Below are 25,293 nucleotides of genomic sequence, written 5' to 3'. Positions count from 1 at the left end.
TGATAACCTGGGAAAATCTGCGTTTTATTAATTTTTTTTTTTTTCCTGTGCAATTGTTGCTTAGCATTGGGAGGAGCTGACTAAACCAAGTCCGACAGAAATTTGCATTTTCATCAAGCCGCCAAGACTTTTGTTTTTCCTCCATGGCGTGAAAACCTGTCAGTAGTTGTACAGTGTGCATGCACCTTCTACCTGTGCTTGACGTGACCGTCCTCCAGGCACAGGGATGTAGAGGGAGGTGACAACCAGGTGACTGATCTCAAGACCCTGAAAGGTATAGCTAGGATTTGTATGAGATAGCTGGGAATTAGGGCAGAAAGAGGCATTGAAGGTGCTCAGCTCGAGCTAACGATGTGATGCACAGTCTACCTTTCTGCAGGAATATTTAGCGAGGGCTCAGAGCCACCCTGCAGCCATCGAGCTGCTCGTTGGTCTGGGGCACAGGGAAATCAGGCTGCTGGATGCCTTTCATCTGGATTTAACATCTCCTGCAACCTACGGAGACTTTCAAGCAGGGATTTTCTTTGATATTAGTCACACCGGTGCCACACTCAGGAAGCAGTCGTGGTCACCACCAGAAGCGGTTTGCTTTTCCTTGCACTCAGTTTTTCATCTCGACTGGAGCTGCTGCTGGGCTCAGGGCTGCCGTGGCTCTCCTTCAGCTCCTGCAGGGGTTCGGGAGATGCCTCTGCTCAAAAGCCAGAGGTCTGAGCCGCGGTCAGTTGTGCTGGGAGTAGGACTTGCTGTACTGTAGTAAGTTAAACCAGCTGCTGGGAGTCTGGTCTGACAGCAATACCAACTCGCTTACTCACCCCAATTCCCCTCGCTTGGCTTCTGAAGCAACCGGATCATGGGATTCCTTCTTAAAGGCAATTTTACCTTAAACTACAACCACTCGTGCCCTAGCTTTTTCTGTTATACCTGTCACGAGATCAAGAGAGCATCCTGGATGATCTGGCAAGAGAAATTCTGTTTTCCAGCACAACGTGCATGCCAGGGACTGAATGGCCAAGAAGTCCAATCGGCTTGTTATAAACACAGAAGGCAAAACAAGGACCATCGCTTTTCATTTTGGCACTAAACCAGTTGGCCTGCCGACATGATACTGGCATCACATCCCTACACATTTGAGGAGGAAGGCAGTGAGACTTAGTCCAAATGCAGCTAAATAAAGGTGCCCCTCCAATGCTCTGGTAGCAGGCCAGTGATTTAGTGCCTGACTGTCGTATCTGAAATTATTCCACCACGACGGCATCTCTGCGGTGACGATACCCCAGTCGGTCACGTGCTGAAGCACACGAACAGGCAGCTCTGATACCAAAGGTTTGCAGCCTACCACCATGCTCATGGAGGAGGTCTGAGCCCATGCTGCACCTCAGGCTATAGGCAAAGCACAAGAGCAGGCTGGACAAGTCCATCAAAACGCATTGGATATTAAAAGCCACCCTCGGGAATGACCTGAGCACACGATGAAAGGATCGTGCTTACCTCTTGTAACGTCCGTCGTTCCCGGGCACAATTTCTCCTCCATAGCAGCTTCCAGCGTAACCAGGACCTGCTCATTCAGCTCCGACAGCTCCTGGGCTGTGGCTGCTCTGAAACTCATGGCGCTTTCGCTGGCCAGCCTGCTGACTTCCTTCAGGTCAATATTCCTCACGCCGACCGCGAATACCTTGACGCCTTTCTGTGTGATTTCCAAGGAGGCACTAGGTCCGTCATCCGAGGACTTCCCACCCGTGACAATGAAGGCGATCTGGGGCACCCTCTGGTCGATTCGGCTGCCGGCCTCCTTCACAAAGTGTTTTGCCTGGATATGTTTGATGGCTGCGCCGGTGTTTGCCACTCGGCCGCCTTTGTAGATGACTTTGTTGATGGCATCTAAAATCTGAGGTTTGGTGGAGTGGTCTTTGAGGAAAAACTCATCAGTGACATCCGAGTTGTATTGGGCCAGTCCTACCTGGATAGAGTCGCCATCCCTATAAATGGCATCCACCACGGAGTAGACAAACTGGAGAACTTCTTGGAAGTTATCTCTCCCCAGATTGATGGAGCCATCCAGCAAAAATACAATGTCAGCCTGCTTTTTGCCTACTGAAAGGGTTACAAAGAAAACACAGTTAATTAATAACTGTTTGTGGCATCTGTAATATTTAAGATGCTTAGCGCTTTGTGAAGTAGCATTGTGTTTCTCTCTCCTTTCTACCTTTTTAGTTTCATCGGTGTTTAGCGTGATTTTACATCCGTACAAGAGGAAAGGTTTTATACAACACTTACTACACTTCATTGAACATCACCTGTTTATGTGATAGACACTCGCATCTCGTTTCAAATTTAATTCTATTCTTTCCTATGCTCAACAAAATCTTCTTCAAAGTGTTCTTTAAATCAATGCGACTAAAGGGTTGGGAATCAAAAGGTGTTATTATGGAATCATTTTCTCATCATACAAATTCTATCTGTGCTCTGTCCAGAAAAGTCTACAGGATGAATAACAGTCTTACCAGGTCCTAAAGGTCCAGGGGTGTCTGTTGTAGGTATCGGAAGCTCTTCAAGAATACTCTGCAACTTATTCTCTAAAGTTGGGAGTTCCGTGAAGTCCTGTACCACCAGCACGCGCTCAGCATCGTTGGTAATGACCTGCAGCTGGCCCCTGTCCACATTCCTGGCTCCGACACCCAGAGGTTTAATGCTCGTTGAAGCGATCACGTTAGCAGGCCTGTTGACATCATCCTGGGACCGGTCTCCGAGGATGACGACTAGGTGCTGGGGCACCCCGTCTTCTATCCTGCTCCCCGCAGACTTGATGAAGTAGTTCTTCACCACGTAGTCTAGGGCTTTGCCAGCGTTCACGGGGGAACCCCCTCTAAGCCTCAAGCGGCGGATGGCTTGCAGGACAGCGTTTTTGGACTTGTGGGTCTTCAGGTAGAACTCAGGGAAGACGTTATTGCTGAACTGCACCACACCGATTCGCACTTTGTTTGGCCCAACTTCCAGCTGCTGAACAATTCTGCTGATGAAATCCCGAATGTGAGCAAGCCCGTCGGGCCTAACGCTGTCGGAGCTGTCAATGAGGAAGACTATGTCCTTTTCATCACCAGAAACGTCTGCAGGGAAGCAAGAAGAGGGGAAATTATTTGTGTGCCAAGTCTTTACTTAAGCTTTGCTGGAGGATTTCTGTGCTATCTGCTCTCGTGTGGTGTAAAACTGCGTGGCATATTTTAGCCAACTTTAGGCCCGGTGCTTTGGGGAGCCTCTCCAAAAGGGCTTGTACGCAAGTGTGCATGTGTGCGTTAACAGTCTGCCTAATATTCGAAGCATGCATTACCCAGACCCTTATCTGTTTCATTCATTAACACTCTTCTCTGGATTTGTCAATGTTTCCAGCTTCGTTTTGCCCCAGATTTACGTCTCTTTCCTAGAGAGCTGCTAAATGGGAATTGGCAATTGTACACATTGCGGTATTTGACTTGAAAATCAAAATAGGTAACGTATTTAGGTACTTGACTTGAAAATCATAAGTTATAATATATCTAGGTGCTTGGGCCTAATTTCCACATATCTAAAAGTTTCCTTCTAAAACTGTACATGTGCTGCACCTTTGCTTTTAACTAAGGAAAACCTTGGTTTATAGAGAAGGGATGAGAAGTTATTTACATGTTTGAGCAATATTTACTTGAATAGCAACCCAGAGGTAGCTGGTATTGACAAAGCCTTACCTACGGGGAGTTGCACATCTCCCAGCAGCTGTCTGATTTGGTCCCCAGTCAGGGTTTCAATCGGAGTCAGCAGCTTCTGCTCGAGGCTGGGCAGTTCCTGGAAGCTGGAGACTTGGAACACATAATCAGGACTAAGGGAAATCTGTACCATCTCCTCAGGTTCCACGTTCTTCGCAATCACCATAGGTGCGACCCCCACTTGTTTGACTTGGAGTGATGGGTGCTCTAAGTCATCGTCGGACTTGCGGGAGGAGAGGATGATCAAAAACTGAGGGACGCCTTCCTCTATGCGGCTCCCAGAGGGCCGAGTGAAGATGGTTTTTGCCACAAACTCAAGGGCCTCCCCCACGTTCACTTGCTGGCCACCCTGGGGCCGCAGCCGTCTCACGGCACTCTGCACCTCGTCCTTGGTGGAGTGGGCGTTGAGCAGGAACTCCACGTGAGGATGCTCGCTGAACTGGACCACGGAAATCCTGGTGGTGTCAAAGCCCACGTCCAGGTTGTTCACTATCCTCTCAATGAGATCACGGATGAGGTAGAACTCCTGGGCGGCATAGCGGGAGCCGTCAACCATGAAGACGACATCCCTCCTAACACCCGCTGCAGGAAAGAAGGCAGCGGTCAGAAGATGCATCAGGCATTGCTTATGGAGAGCAGCTAAGCTCATCATCTACATCACCGGCCCATGCCTTTGGCCATGGGGAGGATGCTCATTGTTTCGTTGCCTGTGATATCTCCTGGGAGACCCAGCAGGCAGCTCAGGGTTCAACCCAGAGACAGGACCAGTCTGCTAGGTGCATCCCCAGGCAGTGCAAGAACAACTTCCAGAGCAAAGGAAGCAAGAGGGAGCAGGGGAAGCCTGCAACAATAAATCCTCGTGGGATCTCCACCCAAGGAAACATAGCCTGGTGATGCTCCTTACTCAGGGCAGGTTGCCAGGCAGCCTGGAGTTGTTTAACACTCAGTACCACCCTCTTTCTTTGGCTTTGTCCTCTAGGAAAGCTTCTATCCTATTATTCTCTCAGCTTCTGCCTTTCCAGGAAGACTTTTTGCTTCCTAATAAAATGTTTTCTGCAGTGGTAATTCAGGTCAGAGCCTGAATTATCACTGAAGAGCACACTGATAAATGGGGATGGAGGAAAGCAGGGTGGCTCTGAAGGGAAGGAACAGATGGAGTAGGATGGTGGACTTCAAAGGGACTGATCTGGGGTGGGTACCCTTCATCCCAGGCATACACTGGCTGGATTTCTTTCCAAGTGAGACCAGAAATGGAAGATCTGATCCTTTTCCTGATGCCTGCTTCCAGTTTCCCTTCCCCCAGTGAATGAGTGTGGCAAAAGTAAGACATGTCAGCGGGTCTTACATTTAGCAGAAAGCTGATCTTGATTTATAGTGGTGTGAAGGTGTCCCTGTAGCATCTAAATGACTCAGTTTCCATTCCAGGAGGAATAGCATGGACTTAAAATCCATCAACTTAAAATAAGATTAAGGTCATAGCATTCACTTTGTGGGTCTTCCATGTGGATACAACATGGACCACCTTGAGGGAATGGGCTTAAAGGTGGCTCAGCTTAATTACACAGCTCCTACCAACGCTAAGTACACCAACAGTGAGACCAAGATGGACTTGGGAGTCTTAACCGTGACCATCTACCATCTTTGCTTTTCTCAGTTTGTGTTGCAACCATGATGTTACTAAACATCATATTTTGCCGCTGGCTCTCGGTGCAGACACAAACATCTTCTCACCTGGGCTGGGTGATGTAAAAACCAGATCAGGGGCAAGTGACTCTATCTCTTTCTTGGTCAGTCGGATGACTCTGTTCGAGATGACCTGCTGCACCGTATCCAGTTGGCTGAAGTCAGGCACAGAGATAGCAAAATCTGGGAGGAAGGAAATGGTCTGCAGCTCTGTGAGGTCGGCATTTCCAATCCCGATGCCGAAGGGCACTGTGCCACTCGTCTTCAGGACCACCGAGGGCCTCCTTACATCGTCCTGGGACCGGTCAGCGGTCAGCAGAATCAGGAACTGCGGGACGCCCTCCGCTATCCTGCTGCCGCTCGACACCGTGAACACATTCTTGATGAGATAGTCAAGGGCTGCTCCAGTGTTCAGAGGAGATCCTCCCATAATCTTCAGCTCCTGGATGGCTCTGATGAGATCTGCTTTGTCTTCATGGGTGTCAAGTAAGAACTCAGGTTGTATGACATTGCTGTACTGTGCGACGGCAACACGGACCTTGTCACGACCGATATCCAGGCTTTCAACAACTCTTTGGACAAAGGTCTTCAGTAGAGGGAAACCTCTTCTGACACCATCCGAGCCATCGATTAGAAACACCACATCCTTCTTCTCACCTCTCTCAACTACTGTTTGAGACAAGTAAGGGAAGGGGGGAATAAATGAGATTCTCTTTTGCAGTGATTATTATTCCCCACATATATTGAACCAAAGGAGTACAAAAGCTCAGGGAGGGGAAAGCGAGGTGTCAGGACGGCTGGTTCGGTTCCTTTGCCATCGGATGCAATCCCTGGCGAAGAGGTAGATGGGTGGAAGTCGGTGGAAACCGCAGTGCAGTGTGTGCCATGCCTTATCCACCGAGTCAAAGAATCATAGACCCATAGCAAATAGGATGCCAAGGGACTCTGGGTGCCATCTCCTACCTGAGGCTGGGAGAAGCCCTCTGCTCCTGAGGGGGGCTGGGAAACTGGCACATGGCTTTGCAATATGCAACAAGAGTCTGGGGCATCAGATGTCTTTTAATCCCAGAGAAAACTGAGTTTCTGAGCAAAATGGCATACTGCAGAGAGGGTGCTCACAGGGAGACGGTGAAGAGAGGGAGAGAAAAGCTTTTCTGAGGCATCACTGAACTTAGAAATAAATAATCCTGCATATGCTCAGACAAAATAAGAATTTGCTGGAAAGGACATCCAACTGAAAATGCTGAAATGCTTTTCTAAAACGCTAGACACTGATTTTTTTTTTTTTTTTAACCAACTTCAAGCACAGAAAAATGCTAATTGTGACCAAACGTTCTTTTCTTAAAAAAAAGAAGGCCATGAAGTCTGGAAGATCAGAGAACTGTTGACATATTCAGCTATTGACTAACAGAATTGCAAAGTTTTGGCTCAGCCAAGCAGAAAACATTACTGCCTCTCAAACACAGCAGCTGACGGATGGCGTCCCCAAAAGTGCCGTTGGCTTGTTTATAGCAGGGTCAAGGGGGACAAGCAAGTGCATAACGTGTCCCTCTGAAGAAAATCTTAAATATCTGCTTATAAATGCTAGACATATAAAGAATTAACAAGGGCAGTTGAAGTCTTAATGTAGACTTCAGATCAAGTCTATTATTTAAGAGGAATGTTGGAAACGTGGTAGGAAGAGGGAGCAGACATTGCCTGGTGTATCCCAGTTTCATACACTTCCTCTGAAGTGCCAGAGCAGGGGAAGAGAGTCCTATCCAAAGTGTCTGAGTAGCAGATGAAGAAGAAAAAAAATACGGGTACTCTTATGAGGTGGTTGTCTTTTAGCCGAGAGTACTAGGAAAAGTAGGTGGATGCAGCTATTTGTGAGGAATTAGCACAATTATTCACAGTACTTGGTGGTCAAAGGGATTCAAAATGATCTTGAGAAGACAGAAATGGTTTGAAAAGGGAGGATGCAATTCAAGAGCACTAGTCTATGTTGAGGCAGAAGCTGCACAAATACAGGAAAGGCAATGACTCCACATGGAAAGGATGGGGTCAGAAATGACACCGTTGTTATGCATCAGTCAGTTGGAGCAGGCTGACCTTGGAGAGACAAGGGCGAAAGGTAGAAAACCTACAGGACCTACAAGTAAAGGTTGAATGAACTGGGTACACAACTGGTGACAAGAGGACTGAGACAAGATGTACATGGCAAGCTTAAAGAAATGAAAGGCTGTCACACAAAACATGGGAATGAGCTGACATCTGTATCCTTCTTGAGCTGAAGATGTAAAAGGCTTAAACTATGTCCAGGAAGGCAGAGGTCTGACATTAAGGAGAAGTATCTACTGATGCAGATAAAAGCAATTGAACAGATTAATTATGGAGGCTGGGAAATCTCCTCCACCAAAGAGTTTTCAGAACAGATTGCACCAATGTCAGCTGGTTCTGGACAAGAAGAACCTGTTGGAGATAAGGGTATGTAGCAGATGGCACCCTGAGATCCCTTCCAGCCCTATTTCTTTTTTATGTTTCTATGATTCTAAGTCCATCTGCCCAGGACTTTTACGGAGAGATGACGTAGATGTTATTACACTTTTCCTTCTCCCCACCTGCTGTTGGGAGACAAGTTAATTCTCAAATTAGGACTGCCTCAGGAAATCACGCAGCTGGACATGCATAATTTCCAATACCGCAGTGTGAATTTATAATTGTGGCCGTGTGATTATTTTTATTATTTTTTTAATTCTTCAATTAATCCATACTCATGTCCTCAGCTTTTACAGTAACTGAGTCAAGAGCATCTAGTTTATTGATGTGTAGGTACAAAATGCAGAAACTGCCGTCATATCCCATAAGAAATAACAAAGAAAGAGTGAAACCCGCGCACTGCAGTGCTCCTTACTCCCTACCACTCCTCCAGAAAAGGGAGGATGGAAAGACAAATCGAGACAAACCTTTATTTGCTTCTTCTAGCCCTTGCCCAGCATTGCACATCAATTTATGCAAGATCTCTGGGGCAAGGACTCTGTTATTTCAGGTTTGTACCACGTTGTACGTACACTAGTAGCAGCACCTACTGCAGCTCTTGCAGCCGAACAAAAGGCTTTCTGCTTACTTATCTTTAAAATTCAGTTTGGACTTTAACGTTTTGCTGGATCAGGGTCTGACCAGAGGGAAATCCAAGTACAATAGGAGTTTCTACATGATCATTTTAAACACCACCAGCCCCAATTGCCCCAGTTAGTTACCAAATGGAGCGGGGCATGTAAGTGGTGTCATTCAGCCTCTTGGAAACCCCGGGGGTCCCTGTACCTGTTGGCTGAAGCTGGATAGTTTTCAAGAGGTTGACTATGTTTGGCTGAAGCTCTGAAATCCGAGGGAGGGTGTCAACGTTCAGAATGAATTGTGGGGCATAAACGATCCTTTCCAGCTCGGCGGGGTCAGCGTTTTTGGCTTTGATAGCAAAGGTCACAACTCCAGATTGCTTCAGAGCATCTGATGGTTGCTCCACATCATCAGTTGATCTCCCAGCAACAAGGAGGACCATAAACTGAGGAACCCCTTCTTCGATCCTGCTTCCAGCTTCCTTCACAAACAGCCTCCTTATAGCTTCATCTAGAGCAGCTCCGATGTTCAGTTGCTTCCCCGTTTTTATCTTCATCCTTTTCACCTTGAGAAGCATGTCTTGCTTAGACGGGAGTTCATCAAAGTCAAATTCAACTTGGATGGTGTCACTGAATTGAGCTACAGCTACTCGTGTGGCATCGGGACCCACGTTCAGGTCAGAAATGACTTTGTGTACAAAGTCCCGGACGGCAGGAAAGCTACCCAAGAGGTTGGCTGAGCCATCAATCAGGAATAAAATATCTTTCTTGCTTTCTAGAATAAATTCACAAATGAAAAGAGGGGAAAAAAAAGATATGAAGACATTTTTTCTTCTTAAACGTCATCCTAGAAGCTTCTCTGCAAATTAGCTGGGTTTCAATATGCAAAGCAAGTGATTTTCATTGCCAAATTATTCAAAGGCTACAGGACTAAACAGAACCTTTGACTTATTTATCTGAGGAAGCAGGGGAAGCAAGGTCACCTCTAGCCTAAGACTCGATAAATTCAGGCACCAGATAGTCATGTCATATATTGTATTGCATTGTATCAGTCATATCATTAATTTGCTGTTTCAGATTAGGCCAGTGATGTTTATGGTCTAGCAATACGCTGCTAATACAGGCAGGAAGTACAACAGCAGTGGAGGGTTGTTTTGGGGTTTTTTTTCTATTTAAAGGCTCAGTAGATAACAAATAGACATTAGTTTATACATACATACACACACAAAGCATTTTCTGTGTTCTCTTAAAGTACTTCTCCCAGTTGCATCATAAGGAGCATCTAAATCCATAGGCGAGTTATGACTTTGGGAGGACAAAAAAACCTTTTACCTGTTTCCGTTTGAGGCCCTTTTAATCTCATTGAATATCCAAGGCAAAACCAAGCATCTCATATCTGTGTGTCTTAACATCTTTCATATTAATCTTAACGGTCTCCTTTCCATACTAAACAGTCCTGGTTGTTCTTACGTCTTCATAGGCAGGTAGCCACAATAAAGGAATTAATGAGCAAATACCTGTTTAAAAAGGGTTATACTTGCCAACAGCTTTTGGGTTTAATGCTGGAGGATAACTTTGAATATCTGGAGTCAAATTCAGCCTCTGTAACAGCCTGATAACAGCACTTAGACAAAGTGGCTCTGGGGAAGGATTCGACCACCTGTACCTGGCTAGACCTCTGCTCCTCTGTACTTTGGCACGACTTTAATCTTTCCACACCACTCCTTGTGGCCAAACGTGCAGGGTCCCGCTGCCTGAGCTAGCGCGGATGATGTGTTTACAGGTTGTGACATTATTATGGCGACTGAAAGGGAACGCCCGAGTAAGTGACTGGTGGGCATAGACTCACTGGGATCCTCCTTCGGTCCTCACCTGGCAAAAGACTTAAAATTCTGCTGTCTTTAAAATGTGCTAGCAATGATTTGAACAAAATTAAGAGCTGCCAGTGTCAAGCCACATATTGGTGGTTAAACACAGCCCTAACCGCTTTGATGACTCGAGGCCTTGGACAGATGTGAAGGTGTACATTGGGAACAAACAGTCAAGAGAAACAAGATTAACTTATTGCAGTGAACATGAAGGAAGGTAGGTATTACCTGTTGGGGCGAGTGGAACCTCTTCCACACCTCCACTAACATATGTTGTTATAGGCTTATTTAACTCCTGGGGTAAAGCTGCCAGAGCACTGAAATCATCCATAAAATATACCATTCTTGGATTAAAGGCAATCTGTTCAAGTTCTGCCTTATCCGCACTCCTAACTCCAACAGCAAAAGTCAGCACTCCGGCCCGAGCTAATTCATTGGAAACTTGCAAGAAGGGATCGGCAGATCTCCCTGCCGTCACCAGGACTAGGACCTGCGGCACTTGTTCATTTATTCTGCTCCCACCGGCTTCCGTGAAGTGATTCGAAAGCACAAAGTTCAGTGCAGAGCCAGTGTTCAGCACTGACCCCCCCTTGGGCCTCAGCTGCCCCATACGTTGAATTATGTCTGGTTTGGTTTGGTACGAGTATAGAAAGAACTCGGTTTTAGGAGTGTCGCTAAATTGCACTAAGCCAACTCGGATTTTGTCACTGCCGACATCAAGGTAGTTAACTAGGGTGGCAACAAAGTCACGCACAAAGGGGAAGTTGGCATTTCCGACGTTGAGTGATCCATCCAAAAGAAAGATGATATCCCTTTTGGTTACTTGAACTGCAGTAGAGCACAGAAAATAACATGAGACATCACAGAAAACAAAAATAGAAATTTTTTTTTTCATGTGTGCATACAGCATACGCTGTACACGCATGTAAACCTTGTTAGGAGGAAGAGGGGAGAAAAAGAGAAGAGAAAGAGGGTGATCAGCACAGAAGTGACGAGGACCTTGCTGGAAATGACTAAATTGGGCAGGGGAGGTTTCTGACTTGTATTGAAAAGTCTTTTAAAAGTCAGGTTTGTCAACAGGGCTCAGCCTCTGTCACAGCAGAGGTTTTGAACGGCTGCTGGGGCCAGAGTTGCATGCTCTGAGCTGGCAAAAGGCAGCTCCCTTGGTTTTGGTGGAGCAACACTGAATTACGCTTACAGACGCCTTGCTTATCTGCAAGTCGCCACGCATTTACTCGAGGCTGTCCAACGAAGCTTTAGGGAACGTTTCTGCTTTCTGGCACCTAAAGTGTTCTTTGACACCCAGTGTTATCACCCCCTTATTAAGCAATCTGCGGGGATGCTCCCGTACATCCTTAGATGTGGAGAGCTATGTCCTGCCCTGCAGTGACTTCCATGGTCACGCTGTGGAGCCGGCAGTGGCTGCCCCGCGGCGCAGAGTTAGGCTCCACTCGCATGGGAAAACACTTCTGCCGAGTAATCAATTTGGTTGGTTTTTTGAGTGGGTATGAAAAATAGCTTTTACCAATAGGCTTTGAAAAGCCGGTCCAGATGAGGTGGCAACGGCTGCCTGAGACACCTGCCTTTTTGACATCTGCATTTGATGCAGAAAACTGCATTTTGATGTCTGCAGTTGTAGACATCCATTTTGTGGGCTGTTGAAGGGGGAGAAATTTCCCACTTTGGGCAGTAACCAGCCAGTTCTCGGCTCCTTTTTAAGGTTAAATCCTTCCTGGGCATCTAAGCCCCAAGACACAGATCTACAACATCACCCCAAAGTGATGTTTCTACCACATCTCCCAGTGCTTTTTGCTCTAAATAGGTCACGTCCAGATGACAGACCGAAATGCTGAAACTTTAGAGAACTGATGAGTGGTCTTATCCAATGGATCCCCCCTGGATGTCTTCCTCCAAATAAGTTATTTGAGAATATATTTATGCTCGTTGCTAATTCTGTTAATTATCTTCCTGTTTAAAGCATTTACTTATGGGCATATGGCTATATTAATCCATCTCTCTAGCTTGCCTTGTCCCTGTAAGCTTGCTGTCCTATAAATAAAATATATAAATACCGAGATATTAAAACCAAAAGGGAGAAGAGGGCTTTTTGGAGTACAGGCATTTCTCTCAGATTTTACAGATTGTCTTGGCTTTCTGTATATTTAATTTTTCCCAGAAAATTGCCATTCAAGGCCCAGGGTGAGACAATATCTAGTTGAAATGTAACAGACTACCCAGCGTCAAAATCAGTTATGTTACCAACAATAGTAATTTTATGGGGTAGGATATGATTGCTTGCTTGTTGTGTATGTGAATATCTGTGAGTACAGTAGAGTGAAAGGACTAGAAAAAAAGAGAAGCTGCATGAATGAGCTTTAAAGAACAAGGAAGTATAGGAACATTTTTAATTTACATTGAAAAATAAAATAGTCAGGTTTGGTGTATAGCCATGCAAAACTGTATTAGCAGGAAACACATTCTGAAAAAAAGCTTATTAAATGATAAGTCCCGTGATATTCATCTTAATTAAGGACAAGTATCGGCAAACTGATTTTAAAATGTCTGTTCTTTATGTAAAACGGTCATAGGCTTTAATTCTTTAAGGATCCTTTCTGAAAACTCAGTCTCTTTTGCGCTGAGGTTTATAATTTTAAATTACTTGGGGAAACTAGAAAAAATACGGATATGGTTTGACACCCATTTAAGCCAATGGGAATCTCACTATTGACCTGATCGGGAGCTGGAAGAAGTCTTGTTTCTCTAACGTTTATATGCCATGAGACAGAAATGCAAGGTTCAAATATGATCTAACGCAACATTAATTCAACCTCAAGCATCTCTATCGGGAAGAAATCCTGAGAAATTTGGTATAAAATTTCTCTGTAGCTAGAACACCTCTTGAAGTGCAGGGGAAGTTGCCTCAAAAGACATGACTCTAGGAATTGGATGGCTTCCAAAGTCTACTGATGTCAATGGCAAAACCAAGTAAAAAGAATCCACTGGCTTCGCGAGGGTTTGGATCATCTTCTAAACAGATTAAATGAAAATCAACACTGCAATAGTCTCGTACACCTCTTAGGGCTTGAGCTGAGTAAATTATAAGAAAACTGTAAATGTGTTCTTAAAGGGTGAGTTTCAGTTCAACAGCGTCAGGCTAGCTTTCTCTGAACATCTCCACGAGCAAACCTGCTTATTTTCTTTACACTCAGAAGAAATTTTTAAGCTTTCTTGAGCAAATATGCTGCTATGGATGATTTTCAAACTGGGGAAGAGTTTATAACATTCACAGTGTGTCCTGTTCATAGGTTACACAAACCCTAAGTGAGAGAAAAAGCCTCCACTGAACGATTTCAGGATCTAACTAGTAAAGCATGTCTTCCACGTCCAGGCCTTTAAAAGTTGGTGACAAATATGGTATGGGACAAAAATCTCCGGGAAGGAACGACAAAGCTGTGACAACAACCGCGCCACCAAATTCACTGATCTGTTCATGCACATCTTGCAAATTAAAGAGACAACATTTAGCTATGCTGAAACATGTGCTTGTTGCTTTTTTCCCCCCCTTATCTCTACATGTCATAGAATAAGAGTTGACAAACATATAAACCCTATCTCCTTAATTAGGAAAAGGTAATTATTACCTGATGGTGGTTCTTGGATAATCAGTCCTCCAGAGAGTGTCCGGATAGGTGACAGCACTTCAGGAAGGATGGCTTGCATGAACTGAACGCGGAAGTCATTTGGGTTGAACACAAAATCTCTCTCATGGGCAATTTCTTGAAGTTCTGCCAGGTCGGCGTTTCTCGACCCAATGGCAAGGATCACTATCCGGTTCCTTTTCATCTCTGCCGCGGCTTGGTCAACTGCATCCCTGGACTTACCACCAGTGATGAGCACCAGCATGGGGAGCACCCCTTCCTCTATCCTGCACCCAGCAGTACTGGTGAAGAAGTTGTTCCTCACGAAGTCCAATGCCGAGCCAGTGTTGAGTGCCGTGCCACCCATGGGCTTCATTTTCTTCACGTTAGCCATCACATCCTTTCTGCTCTGGTAGGTGTTAAAATAAAACTCTGGCTTCACAGTGTCTGCATACTGTGCCACCGCGACTTGGATCAGGTCAGGTCCAACCTCCAGCCTTTGGACAATTTTGGCAACGAAATCACGAATTGAGTTAAAGGGGCCAGTCCCCAAAGCAGTTGATCCATCTATCAGGAAGACTATATCCTTCTTGTTCACTTCAATAACTGCAAGTAACACATGAATATAATGTTAGCGGAAGCCTTCACCACGCTCTGCGCATCAATTCTACGTCAACAGTTCAGCAACATTTAGGACTTCTTGTTTGCTTGAAGTACTGCTACTCTCAACACCTTTAAAAGGGTCTTGCTTTCAGAACAGAATTGTTTTTTAGGTTCTTTTTAGGTTCTAGCAGAAGGCTAATAAGAAATCTGGTTGAATGTTTCCCCTTTCTAAAACACGGAAGAGTTGAAGAGTTGCAAGAATTGCATTGTTTATAAAACTTAATATTAAAATGCACACACACGTCAAAACAAGAAAGGCAGGCAAACAGTCAGGAGAAATCTTGACAGGCAGCTGGCACATGAGATAGAGGGAGCATCACCTGCTTATTTTATCTGCAGTGGAGCCATCTGAATCGTGCCAGAGAGTGGTTTGGTCTCAGAAGGATTAGGTTCCCAAGAGCAATGACACAAGTAAAGAACAATCTCCACTTACTCAGCATACCTGGACTTTGGGTCTTCACGTCCTACATCTTATTCCTTATCTAACAAAAACAAGTTATGATTTTTCTTGGCACAGCTAGCCCAGTTCATGGAAGAGCTGAATTATATTCTGGTTGCCATGTCTTTAACAAAACGGGTCCCCTAGCTTGGAACCTCTGAAGCTTTATTGTTGACGATGGCATAGGACACAGAAAGAGCACAATGAGCGTTCCAGTTCCTTGGCTAAGTTTGAAGGAAGATAGTTAGGGAGGAAGAAAAAACCTCGGCATTGGAATCAAAGCACCATCATATTAATACAGCAAATGTACATGAAAAACCAGTAAATATTAAAAAGATCAATACCATTATGATAAAAGCATCATAGATGACCATCATGGGAGACAATCTTAACACCATCTTTTAGACCACGTCACTCACATCGTCACCTCCCTGATTTCATGTCATTGAAATGAAAAAGGAAACCTTGTGTTGCTTCCAAGTTATGCTGGAGCATTATGGATCATTGCATTATATTGGATTTAAATCACCTACCCACCTAAGAGCTCCTGAGATGGGGTCAATACTCAAGGGGGAAAGTCCATCACCTCCGGGGCTCACTGCTACACCCAGTGCGCCGCCTGGGGGAAGAGGAGACCCAGCATCCTCGGGATCTCACATCCCTCAGGGCAAGTGGTAGCAAACCCTTCTCTTATCCTGCCTGGATGGAAAAGGACAACCCCTCGGCCCATCAGGGCTTCTCTGCATGGAGGTTATTTACTTTGGATTTGAACAAAGAACAAAGCTTTGGCTGCAGTCCTCCTTGGCTGGACACCAGCTGGCCACAGAAAGCAGTGCTTCCAAAGGCCCGTATCCGTCAGGTTTCTCATCCCCGGTGAGTGCCATTATATCGGGCTACCCCAAGGAGTGATTTAAAGCTGGAGATGACATCTACGACTCAGCTACCCTCTCTGCCCCTAGACCCCGAGAGACCTGCCTCTGCCAGCAAGTGCGAGACTTTGCAAAAGCCTCTCGCAGAGTCTTGCTGGAAATTGTTTGATTAAGGACTGATTGACAAAATTTGAAGCTTAAAACAGCCAGCCGTGGTGCTGTTGGACACAAAATGATGAGAATCTGCACAAGGTGAATGTGGTGGTACCCTCCCCGAGCCACAGCCTCATGTGAGGTGCCGGTGGCTTGCAGTTGACTGCCCAGGCTATCAAAACAGAGCTACTCACAAAGCAAGAAGGATTTGTTTAAATGATCCCTTTCTCAGAGCCATGATTTCCAGCATTCATTCCCCCAGTCATTTTTATTTTTTTTCCTCATCAGTTGCTCTGAAGAGGAGAGGGCTAAAACCAGGAAACTTTCCAAATGGATAACAAGGGCTGAAATCTCTGCTTTGTATCACCCAGGAGAGAAGTACAAAGCGTTTCCTTAGCTTGTCAGCAGCTAGATACCCAAAAATGGAGACCCTGGAAACTTTTGACTTTATATAGAAGTTTGTGGGAAACATCAAAGGGGCTTTGCAAAGATGAGGGTGGCTGGGAAGAAATAGCTCCCTCTGCTACTCATTCCTCTTGCAGCTCCCAAATCCTGCAGTATGTTTCTTTAGAGAAGAGGAATGCGAGAACCGAAACCAAAACCCACAGGAAGAAATAACTCGTAGTGTTAATTTCAACTGAGACAATTAAAGCAAAAGCATTTCAGCAAGGCTGTACACATCTCATAGAGACTGATCCAGAGCCCAGTAAAGCTGATGGCAAGTCTTCCAGGAATTTCAAAGGATTTGGATTCAAAGCATTGTATCTTTAACTCTAAAAGTTGGGAATGTTGGAGGATGTCAGCATTGAACCCTGCCCTGCATAGTTCCCTCCTCATTGCCATCTCAGCTATCTTTGGTGAAGCATCTCATCGAATTTAATCATCCAGGCTCCCCCAGTAGCTAACGGAAAGGGGAGAAGAGAGGCAGGAAGGCACTTTGAGACATCTATTCGTCCCAGGAGTACTCGCGTACAGCCAGAGAGCTAAAGTGAAGCGAGGTGAGTTCAGTATTTCACAGGAATGCTTGGCACCTCAATGGATTTGGCATCCCTTTTGGGCTGCGGTGTGTCTCCCAAACCGGTGTTTTACGCTGCAGACTTCCAAGGCACTGATGTGAATCAAGCAGACCAACCAAAATTGATTTCCATGGATGCTAGGGAAAGGAAATTCCCTAAAGCTCCATTGAAAATACCCACTTCTCCATTTAGCGTATCCATCTACATGTAGTTGCACAGGCTGATGCTGCTGTAGTACCTTCTACAAACGAGCTGGCACTTTAAGTGAAGAATAATCAAGTGCAAATGAAACCAAACGTACCAACATTTTTAATCTTGCCATTTGAACTGTTAAAAATCAGAGGGGCAGAAAGGGAGGTTTTCCATTGACTTGTGTGGGTCCTGGCATGCACATTTTAGCTAGACATGCAGACTTCAGCTCATTTAGCTAAATATGGTTCTCGTGGGGTGCTACAAGCAAAAGTTCTTTATGTTCTTTCCTGGAATAATCAAGGCAAGGTCATAAAATGATCTTTTAGGCAAATTCCTCCCTTTGATTTGAGCCACGGGATAGCAATCATGTTCAGACATAGATCAGCGAACACATCTGGAATGCAGTTTTATATGTCAACATACATCATGAGTTGAACAGCATGTACAGAACTCTAGACTGGCACTGGGATCCCAAAAGTGTTGTTTGCATTAAGCGTCCTGGTAATTAAGTGCAGCAACTCCAGCCTGGCCCTTTCCAGGGGCCTCTGAAAGATGACATATTGTGTCTTTCATAAAGTCTCTCTATCAGTAAATGTAACTTGGTCATAAAACCGTAGGGTGAGAAACTCTTAATCACCTACTTGCTCCATAAATCCAGATATTCATTATTCTGCTGCACCCAGGCTAATCCTAGTCCAAAAAATAATCTCAACGGTGACTTCAGAGTGACAAAGTGACCTAAGTGGAATAATGGCACCTACGTTTTCAGTGCCCATGGCCTCATGGAAAGCTGTACACTTTCTCAGCTTACTGCTGCACCCAGGCTAATCCTAGTCCAAAAGATAATCTCAACGGTGACTTCAGAGTGGCAAAGTGACCTAAGTGGAATATTGGCACCTACGTTTTAATTGCCCATGGCCTCATGGAAAGCTGTAAACTTTCTCAGCTTATGGATTGGAGGGAAATATATGTTAGCAAGGTAGGGATTTCGCTTCAGAACAACTAAGGGCTGTTTCGCTTTCAGGTGCAACAACACAGGGATTTCACCCTTTTCCCAAGGATCATGCACAGTTTCAATGAGGTACAGAATTTCACTGTTTTAGCGAGCTGATAATTTCAACTCTGTGAAACAGGGGTCCGTTTAACATCCCTGTTAGCTTCCGCAGTCAAATTTCATTCTCATGGCACTTTCAACTGACATATAAGTTAAGCTTATGTGACGTAAATGTTTTCAGAACCGACAGTGCTGCAGTGTTTACTCCCGGGGTGCTTAGATACCCCAATAAAGATTATCTGAGATTTTTTTCATAGTCTGCTTGTGTCCTTTAAAACCCCATGCCATGCCAGTTATTGACACAAAACCTCAAAGTTTTCAAAAGATAATCCACTGGGCAAATGAGTTTCTGCATATTAGCCACAGGACAATTTGTCTTTCCTATTGTTGTTCCATAACCAGACCAGAGAGGTGCATTGCAAAAAAAAAAAAAAAATAAATAAATAAAAAAATATGTTTTTAAAGCGTGCAAAAGCTCATTCATTCATCGATTCATCGAAATGCAACAGTCTAGAAAGGCATACATACCTTCAGTCACAATGGTTGGGGCCTCTAACAAAATGAGTCTTTGGGCCACTCCAACAATGTTGGGCAGTAATAATTCTCGAAGAGCATCAAGGTTACGGATATCCAGAGCAGTAAATGTGAAGCTTCCATCAGTAGCAATCTGCTGCAGCTCTGCACTGTCAGCATTCAGGACCCCAATGCTAAATGAAAATATACTAGCTTGCTTCACCGCTAACAAGCCCTCTCGGATATCATCACTAGACTCTCCACCACTTATCAGCACTAAAATCTGAGGCACCGCTTCCTCTATCCTGCTGCCTCCCGCCTGGGTGAAGAGGTTCTCCACCACAAACTCCAGTGCCGCACCGGTGTTCGCTTCCTCGCCACCGCGGAAACTAAGTGCCTTCACGGCATCCAGAACATCCGCTTTTGTGGAGTAGCTGTTCAAAGCGAACTCGGTTCTGGGTTGATCACTATACTGCACCACCCCAATGTGTATCTGCTGAGCTCCAACTCTGAGGCTTTCAATCAAATTTACAAGGAAATCACGTATGGCTTGGAAATTGACACTTCCGATGTTGTTTGATCCGTCAATAAGGAAAATAAGGTCAGCGGACTCTTGAGCTTTAAAAAAAGAAATGCAAAAGGTGAAAGCATTAAAATGAGTGATTACATGCGGTTGTACAGTGTTCTGACATGTTTCTTGGAAAACCAGTAAGAAACACGAAAATGAGCAAACAAAACACATGTTCACTGAGGAGGTGACGTTTGCCTCTTAGTTCTGCATTCTGATTGAATACGAGCTCCCAGCCCCATCCCAGTAGCATTCGCTACCCATCAAGAGGAGGCTTGAGCGGACACAACCTGAGCCGGTGGGTGCAGTTACATGGGGGTCAGCGTTATTGGCAGGCGAGAAGAAAACTTGGGAAAATATAATTTGGGGAAATCTAGATCCATTCCATCAGTGGCCAGTACTGTCCAAATATTTAGACAGAACCAAAAGAAAAAGGTGGATTTTGGTGGTAATTCACCCTGAAGATAGCGGATGGCAACAGTAATATTCATAGGAGGTTTTCCCCATCACAGTCTCTTTTTTTTTTTTTTTTCTAGGAGGAAAAAGCCACTGTTTACTGGATGCATGGAAAGTTTCAGCCTCTCTGTTGCAATTCTGCCCTTTTGCTGGTAAAAATCAGCAGCTGAATATATTGACTTCTCCCATGATGAAGGATTATTATTTGAAATGCATTTGTTAGAAACAATTGAAAAGGTTTTGGTTATTATTCTTGCACTGTAACTCTTTTACCAGCTGCCAGCATACACGTGATGGTATTTGTCCAGCAAGCTGACCCACACAGTTGTCAACCTGTGCCATGCAAAAATTGTCTTGCTTTAATTATTTTGCACAAAGATGCATTGATTATCGATAGAGGAATCTGGTCCCTATTTTTCATGTGGACTCTGGATATTCAATCAAGGAATGCAGAATCAGGTTAAAACAGGGTGATGAAATCAGTCATGACACAATTATCCAACTCTATTTGCTGTGACCATACCCAGATGATCGCAAGCATCTGCTCAGAATATACACACACCAAAAAAAACTTTTATATGGCATGAACATGGTTGTTGAGGGGGAAGCATTTCTGCTGTAAGACTTACCGAAGCAGACCCAAAATGTCCTGGTGTCTGCTCTTACTCCTTTTGCTCAACTAATTTTACCCTCAACGTCACCAAGAGCTGTATGCATGCAAAAAGGGGGAGGAAGAAGACCCCAAAGCATGCTTAGATGTTTCCGTGCTATTACTCTCCAATCTTGTTAAGAAATCAAATTTCAGACTATTTGCAAATGAACGACAAGCAGCATTTGGAAATCACACTCAGCTCTCAACTTTTGAAAGCTGAAGGTGAGACCAGTAGCAAAACTGGCATGCAATTTAGCAAGGCAAGGAACAAATCTGCAGTCTTTGCTCTCAGCCAGTGTTGTCAATATTTTTTTTTCTTTTTTGCCTGTTTAGTTGTTTTTCCATGTTTTCATACATTGCGATACCACCAAGAGATTCAAATAATGCCGCAATTCCAGCAACAAAGGAGAAGGTCTCCAGGGCATCATCGCTTCCCTGGGCCAACTCAATAGCCAGTGTTGGCTTGGAGAATATCAGTGTGGCTCAGAATTGCAAAAGGCTCCAGGATTTCTTTTTCCATCATTGAGTGGAAATTTAGGGGTGCTTAGGGTCATCTTTACTGTGCTATTTTCAGTTGGGATGTACACGTTCTACGTCATCATATAAATGAAAGGGAAATCTCAAAGCAGTTGTACCCAGCACTGCTTTAGATACCCTGGACATCTTTTCGAGGAACGAAATTTCAGACACCAATGGGGTGTCATCACGTCAGCGCGGGTCGCTCTCGCCGGAGAGAAAACAGATACGAAACAGATGCGTTGGATAATTTGTCATCACCGTAAAAAAACCTTGTACTTCAGTGCACGTTTATGGAACAAGGTGGTGCCGGAGAACAAATAAAAGCATGCTTGTTACACAACTAAGCAAGGAGGGTCAGATGAGACAGACAGCTAAGATTTAACAAATACATCAGGGCAAACTTGGGGCTGACTTTCATACTTACGCTAGTCAGCTCTGGGGACAGCCACAGACCAACAGTTTCGGTAATCTATACTGGAAGTACTATGCGACTGGATTTTTTATTTACATTTTTGTTTCATATTAGGGCTCATTTCTAACATAACATCCATGGCATTTTGATACCTTTTAATGCTACATGGAGTTATCAGCTGAATAAACGACTTCTTAAACTCTTATTGAAAGAGTTATTTGTACCATTCTTTGCACACTATTGTCATCCAGGGTTTAGGATCTGCAACATCTTTTCCCACTTTTAATGATATTCCTTAGATTGCCCATGCAAGTCACACAGGGGCAAAACTACAATAGTAGGATTGGTTTAAATTTGTGTTATAGAGGGGGAAGGAAATGCTTGCGAAAAATATCTTTGAGTAGAAATGAACTTGGAAATGCATGATATACATGAAGCAGGAATTTGCCTTTAAAGCTTTTAAAGAATGTCTGTGACTCCAGATGTTTTTGTACTATGGGGTTACCTGCTGGCATGCCCCAGAGGAGGACAGCCAGCTGCCAAAGATCAATTCCCCTATTAATTTCAACAGGGAAGCACTGGGGTCCTTCATGGCGAAGATACCGAACAGTCGCAGCCATGCTGTCAGTAGATTGGGTATAACATTAATTTTCCACATATATCGTCATGATTTTCTTAGAGCTGGCGAACCTGAAGTCATCTTTCTGGGACAGCTGCTTTTCTTCCCTGTGGCTTTTCACGTGATCTGGATATTTGCCCTGCCAAGCACTTTGCACAATAAAAACACATGTGAGCACGGCCTTTCGGTGTTGCTCGGTGTCATGCAGTGATGGAGAGCACCCAGTGGGGCTGGCGTGAGGGTTAATCAGGCAAGACAACACAGGGGGATTAATGTTACACTGCCTCATTACACTGCTGTTGCCTTACATCACCCCACAAGCTATTGACCTTCAGATGGAGTCTCGGGAATAAAAAGAAAGGTTTGATCTCTGGGACTTCTGTTTTGAAACACAAAGCAGCTGCTCAGAAGGCCCTTTCCACACTGAAATTTCATAAGCAGAGAAGGGATGGAGGAAGACTGTCTTATTTTTTTTCCAGGCAAATTGGGCCCCCGGCTTGCAGCCAGCGCACATCTGTCGAAGCCAACGTGGTTTGCAGAGAGGTTTCAGTTATGGGGCTCTCGAGGGTGGAAGCCATCAGTTTGTGAAGAAGGCATTTGAGTGGCATCGCAAGAGGGACTTTCCAACCACACGCCTTCTCCAAGCGGATGAGGAGAGAGGCTAAGGGCCGGCTCAGGGACAGGATTTCGATGGAGGAGTTCTCCACCAAACTGCTTTTGCTGTCGTCAGTCACGAATGTGACTTTCTGGAGCAGCGCATTGCCTATCTCCCCCGCTAGCTGCAAGGGGAGATCCCACATGGTGTCCCTGCAGCCAGCAATGACTTTGTCGGTCTCCGGAGAGTTTTCGGTCAGGGCCTCAAAGAATCACCGTCATGGCTGGTGCGTTCATTCCCTATTTCCCTGCCTTGGAAGTGGATAGGATGGGGCAATTTAATAACTCTGCAGAGCTCCCTACGTTTGCATTTCCATGCCATGGGCGCAAAAGGATGGCCACAATGGGCCGCTGCCCATCCAAGGGCTCCTGCGCTACCTCCTGGCAGCTCTGGCAGGGATGCCAGCTCAGTCTGCAAACAACAGCACGCTCGACAGCTACAAACATGGGGCCACACGCTTCAAACCTTTGTTTTTAAACCTCTGAACGTCCATCTCAGTCTTGCCCCTACAAAGGCTTTAAACAGCACAACGCCAGCAGATACCATGCTGATGGGAGCCATCAGCAGTCATCCATTACCTGTGATGTCTTTAACCAGTCCTTTGGCCCCAGTCTTTTCTGGAGTCATAGATGAATGGACATTCGCCACTAAATCTCCAACTATGCCGTGGAGAGCGGTAAAATTCTCTAGGTTGAAAAGGTGCATATCGAAGGGTTCGCTTGCTATTTCCTTTAACTCCCCTTCCACTGCATCCTGCACGCCGACCGCAAACATGTTTACACGGGCCGATTTAAGGACAGATGATGGCAGAGCCACATCATCCTGGGATCGTCCGTCCGTTAACACTATAATAATCTGGGGGATGCCTTCACTGGCTCTGCTTCCAGCAGCTTTAGTGAGATGGTTCTTGATTAGGTACTCTAATCCTTTTCCAGTCTTGGTGCCTCCCCCTAGGTAAGGCATGTTGGCAATATGGGACAGGACGTCTTGGGTAGAGGGGTAGGTATTTAACTGGAACTCTGTGTGGGGGTTTCCGCTGAACTGGACCAAGGCAAAGCGAAAATCATTTCCTCCCACATCTAAAGCTTTTACAACATCATACAGAAACTCTCGAACGAGTTGGAAATGTTCCTTCCCAATGCTCCAAGAGGAATCCACTAGAAATATTATATCAGCCACGGCAACGGTTTTGACAGCTTTAAAAAAACAGATGGGGGTTTAGGATTTTCTATCGGTCAGCACAAGCATGCCTCCTCCTCCTCCTCCTCCTCGCCCAAACGACCGACAGCCTCTTTCGCATGGTGAAAGTGAAGCTTAGCTTCCCCTTGTCGCCCGCAGCAAAACAAGAAGCGCTGGAGAAAAACCAGGCAGCTATCAGCGCCCTGACACCGCAGGCGTTGGGGGACAGGAGGGGACAGCATGCGACCTACCCTTCCCAGGGAGAGGGAGGCGAGATGCTTCTTCCCTCCCGGACCCTCGCCGCACGGCTTTGGACACCAGCCCTGAGCCAGACAGAGATGCCTGCAACTTCATGTGTGAATTTAGGCTTGCTCAGCTTCTAGCTGCCCATGGTCTCCTGCACATTTTTTTGCTGACTCAGGGTTTTGCTGGCTCCGCGGCAGTGCTCGAGGGAGGAAGGGCTGCTCGGTTTAAGTAGCCTGGGTGCTGGCATGAGTTTTGCATGTTTTTCCTGCTGCTAACACCCCGCCTCGTGACACCAGCTCTGGTCCCAAAGGCACCAGTGCTCCTCTTAAAAAAACCAAACAGCCTTTGTGCAGGTCAGTGGCAGCGCTCTTCTCACTGCAGGAAAATTGTCCTCCTAAACATGCAAGGAGGGCAAAACAGCTCTGCCCAGGAGAAAACCCACTTGGGGTCACCCTGGGTGCATGTCCTGCACCCCTGTCCCCCGCAGAGCATCCTCAAAGGGTCACACCACCGGCCAGTGACATGCTCGGGAAGGCACCGCGCGCGTTGGCTAAGGTCTGCGTCCGAAAGGACCCGCAGCTGAGTGGGAGCTGAGGAGCAGAAGGTAAACCACAACGTACCATCGACATGCATGTTAAAAACCAAACGGTGTGAATTAGCGGCACGTTTTGTACAGGGGCGAAGTCGGGTAAAGAAATCCGGTCTTACCTGCTTGCTGCTGGGCACCCACTGAGCAAAAGCCTGAGAGTAGGAGGCAAAACATTGCCGCGAAGGGCAAATGTCGATGTTTCCTCATTTTGGTCCTTTATCTGAGTTTTCCTTTTATTCTCTTTGTTTCAAGGCACCCAATGTGAGACCTAAAGGAGAAAAACGGGGACAATGAGAAACAGGGGCAGTGTTGGCCAGGCACGGATGAGGCACGAGATAGAAAAGCCGAACCACTTGGCTTTGCAGTGCTTTTGTGGCACCTTGGCCAGAAGAAAGTGTTTTCATGCTGGACAGAGTCTGCTTCGTAGCAAGCATTTCTTTGGAAGAGGAATCATCACTCACTTCATTGGCATTTAACCACC

General features: G+C 45.5%; 1 protein-coding gene across 1 annotated transcript in view; it reads right to left on the bottom strand.

Annotated features, from left to right (window-relative positions):
* The window catches only part of COL6A3 (collagen, type VI, alpha 3), a gene marked incomplete at its 3' end in the record, with an annotated part of 31,662 nt that extends 6,616 nt beyond the window's left edge, over window positions 1-25,046 (bottom strand). Inside the window, exons 1-9 of the mRNA XM_009705104.1 lie at window positions 24,932-25,046; window positions 18,933-19,535; window positions 14,022-14,624; window positions 10,609-11,202; window positions 8,721-9,287; window positions 5,466-6,086; window positions 3,717-4,316; window positions 2,514-3,104; window positions 1,489-2,106 (exon numbers count right to left, since the gene is read on the bottom strand). Coding sequence (XP_009703406.1) covers window positions 1,489-2,106; window positions 2,514-3,104; window positions 3,717-4,316; window positions 5,466-6,086; window positions 8,721-9,287; window positions 10,609-11,202; window positions 14,022-14,624; window positions 18,933-19,535; window positions 24,932-25,019 — 4,885 coding nt within the window. The remainder of the gene's footprint in view (window positions 1-1,488; window positions 2,107-2,513; window positions 3,105-3,716; window positions 4,317-5,465; window positions 6,087-8,720; window positions 9,288-10,608; window positions 11,203-14,021; window positions 14,625-18,932; window positions 19,536-24,931) is intronic.
* Between the last annotated feature and the right edge of the window lie 247 nt (window positions 25,047-25,293).

This window comes from Cariama cristata, unplaced genomic scaffold, assembly GCF_000690535.1.
Source record: "Cariama cristata isolate BGI_N322 unplaced genomic scaffold, ASM69053v1 scaffold5960, whole genome shotgun sequence".
Lineage (NCBI taxonomy): Eukaryota > Metazoa > Chordata > Aves > Cariamiformes > Cariamidae > Cariama > Cariama cristata.
Note: the sequence above shows the minus strand (reverse complement) of the source record. Positions and strands in the feature narration are given on the sequence as shown.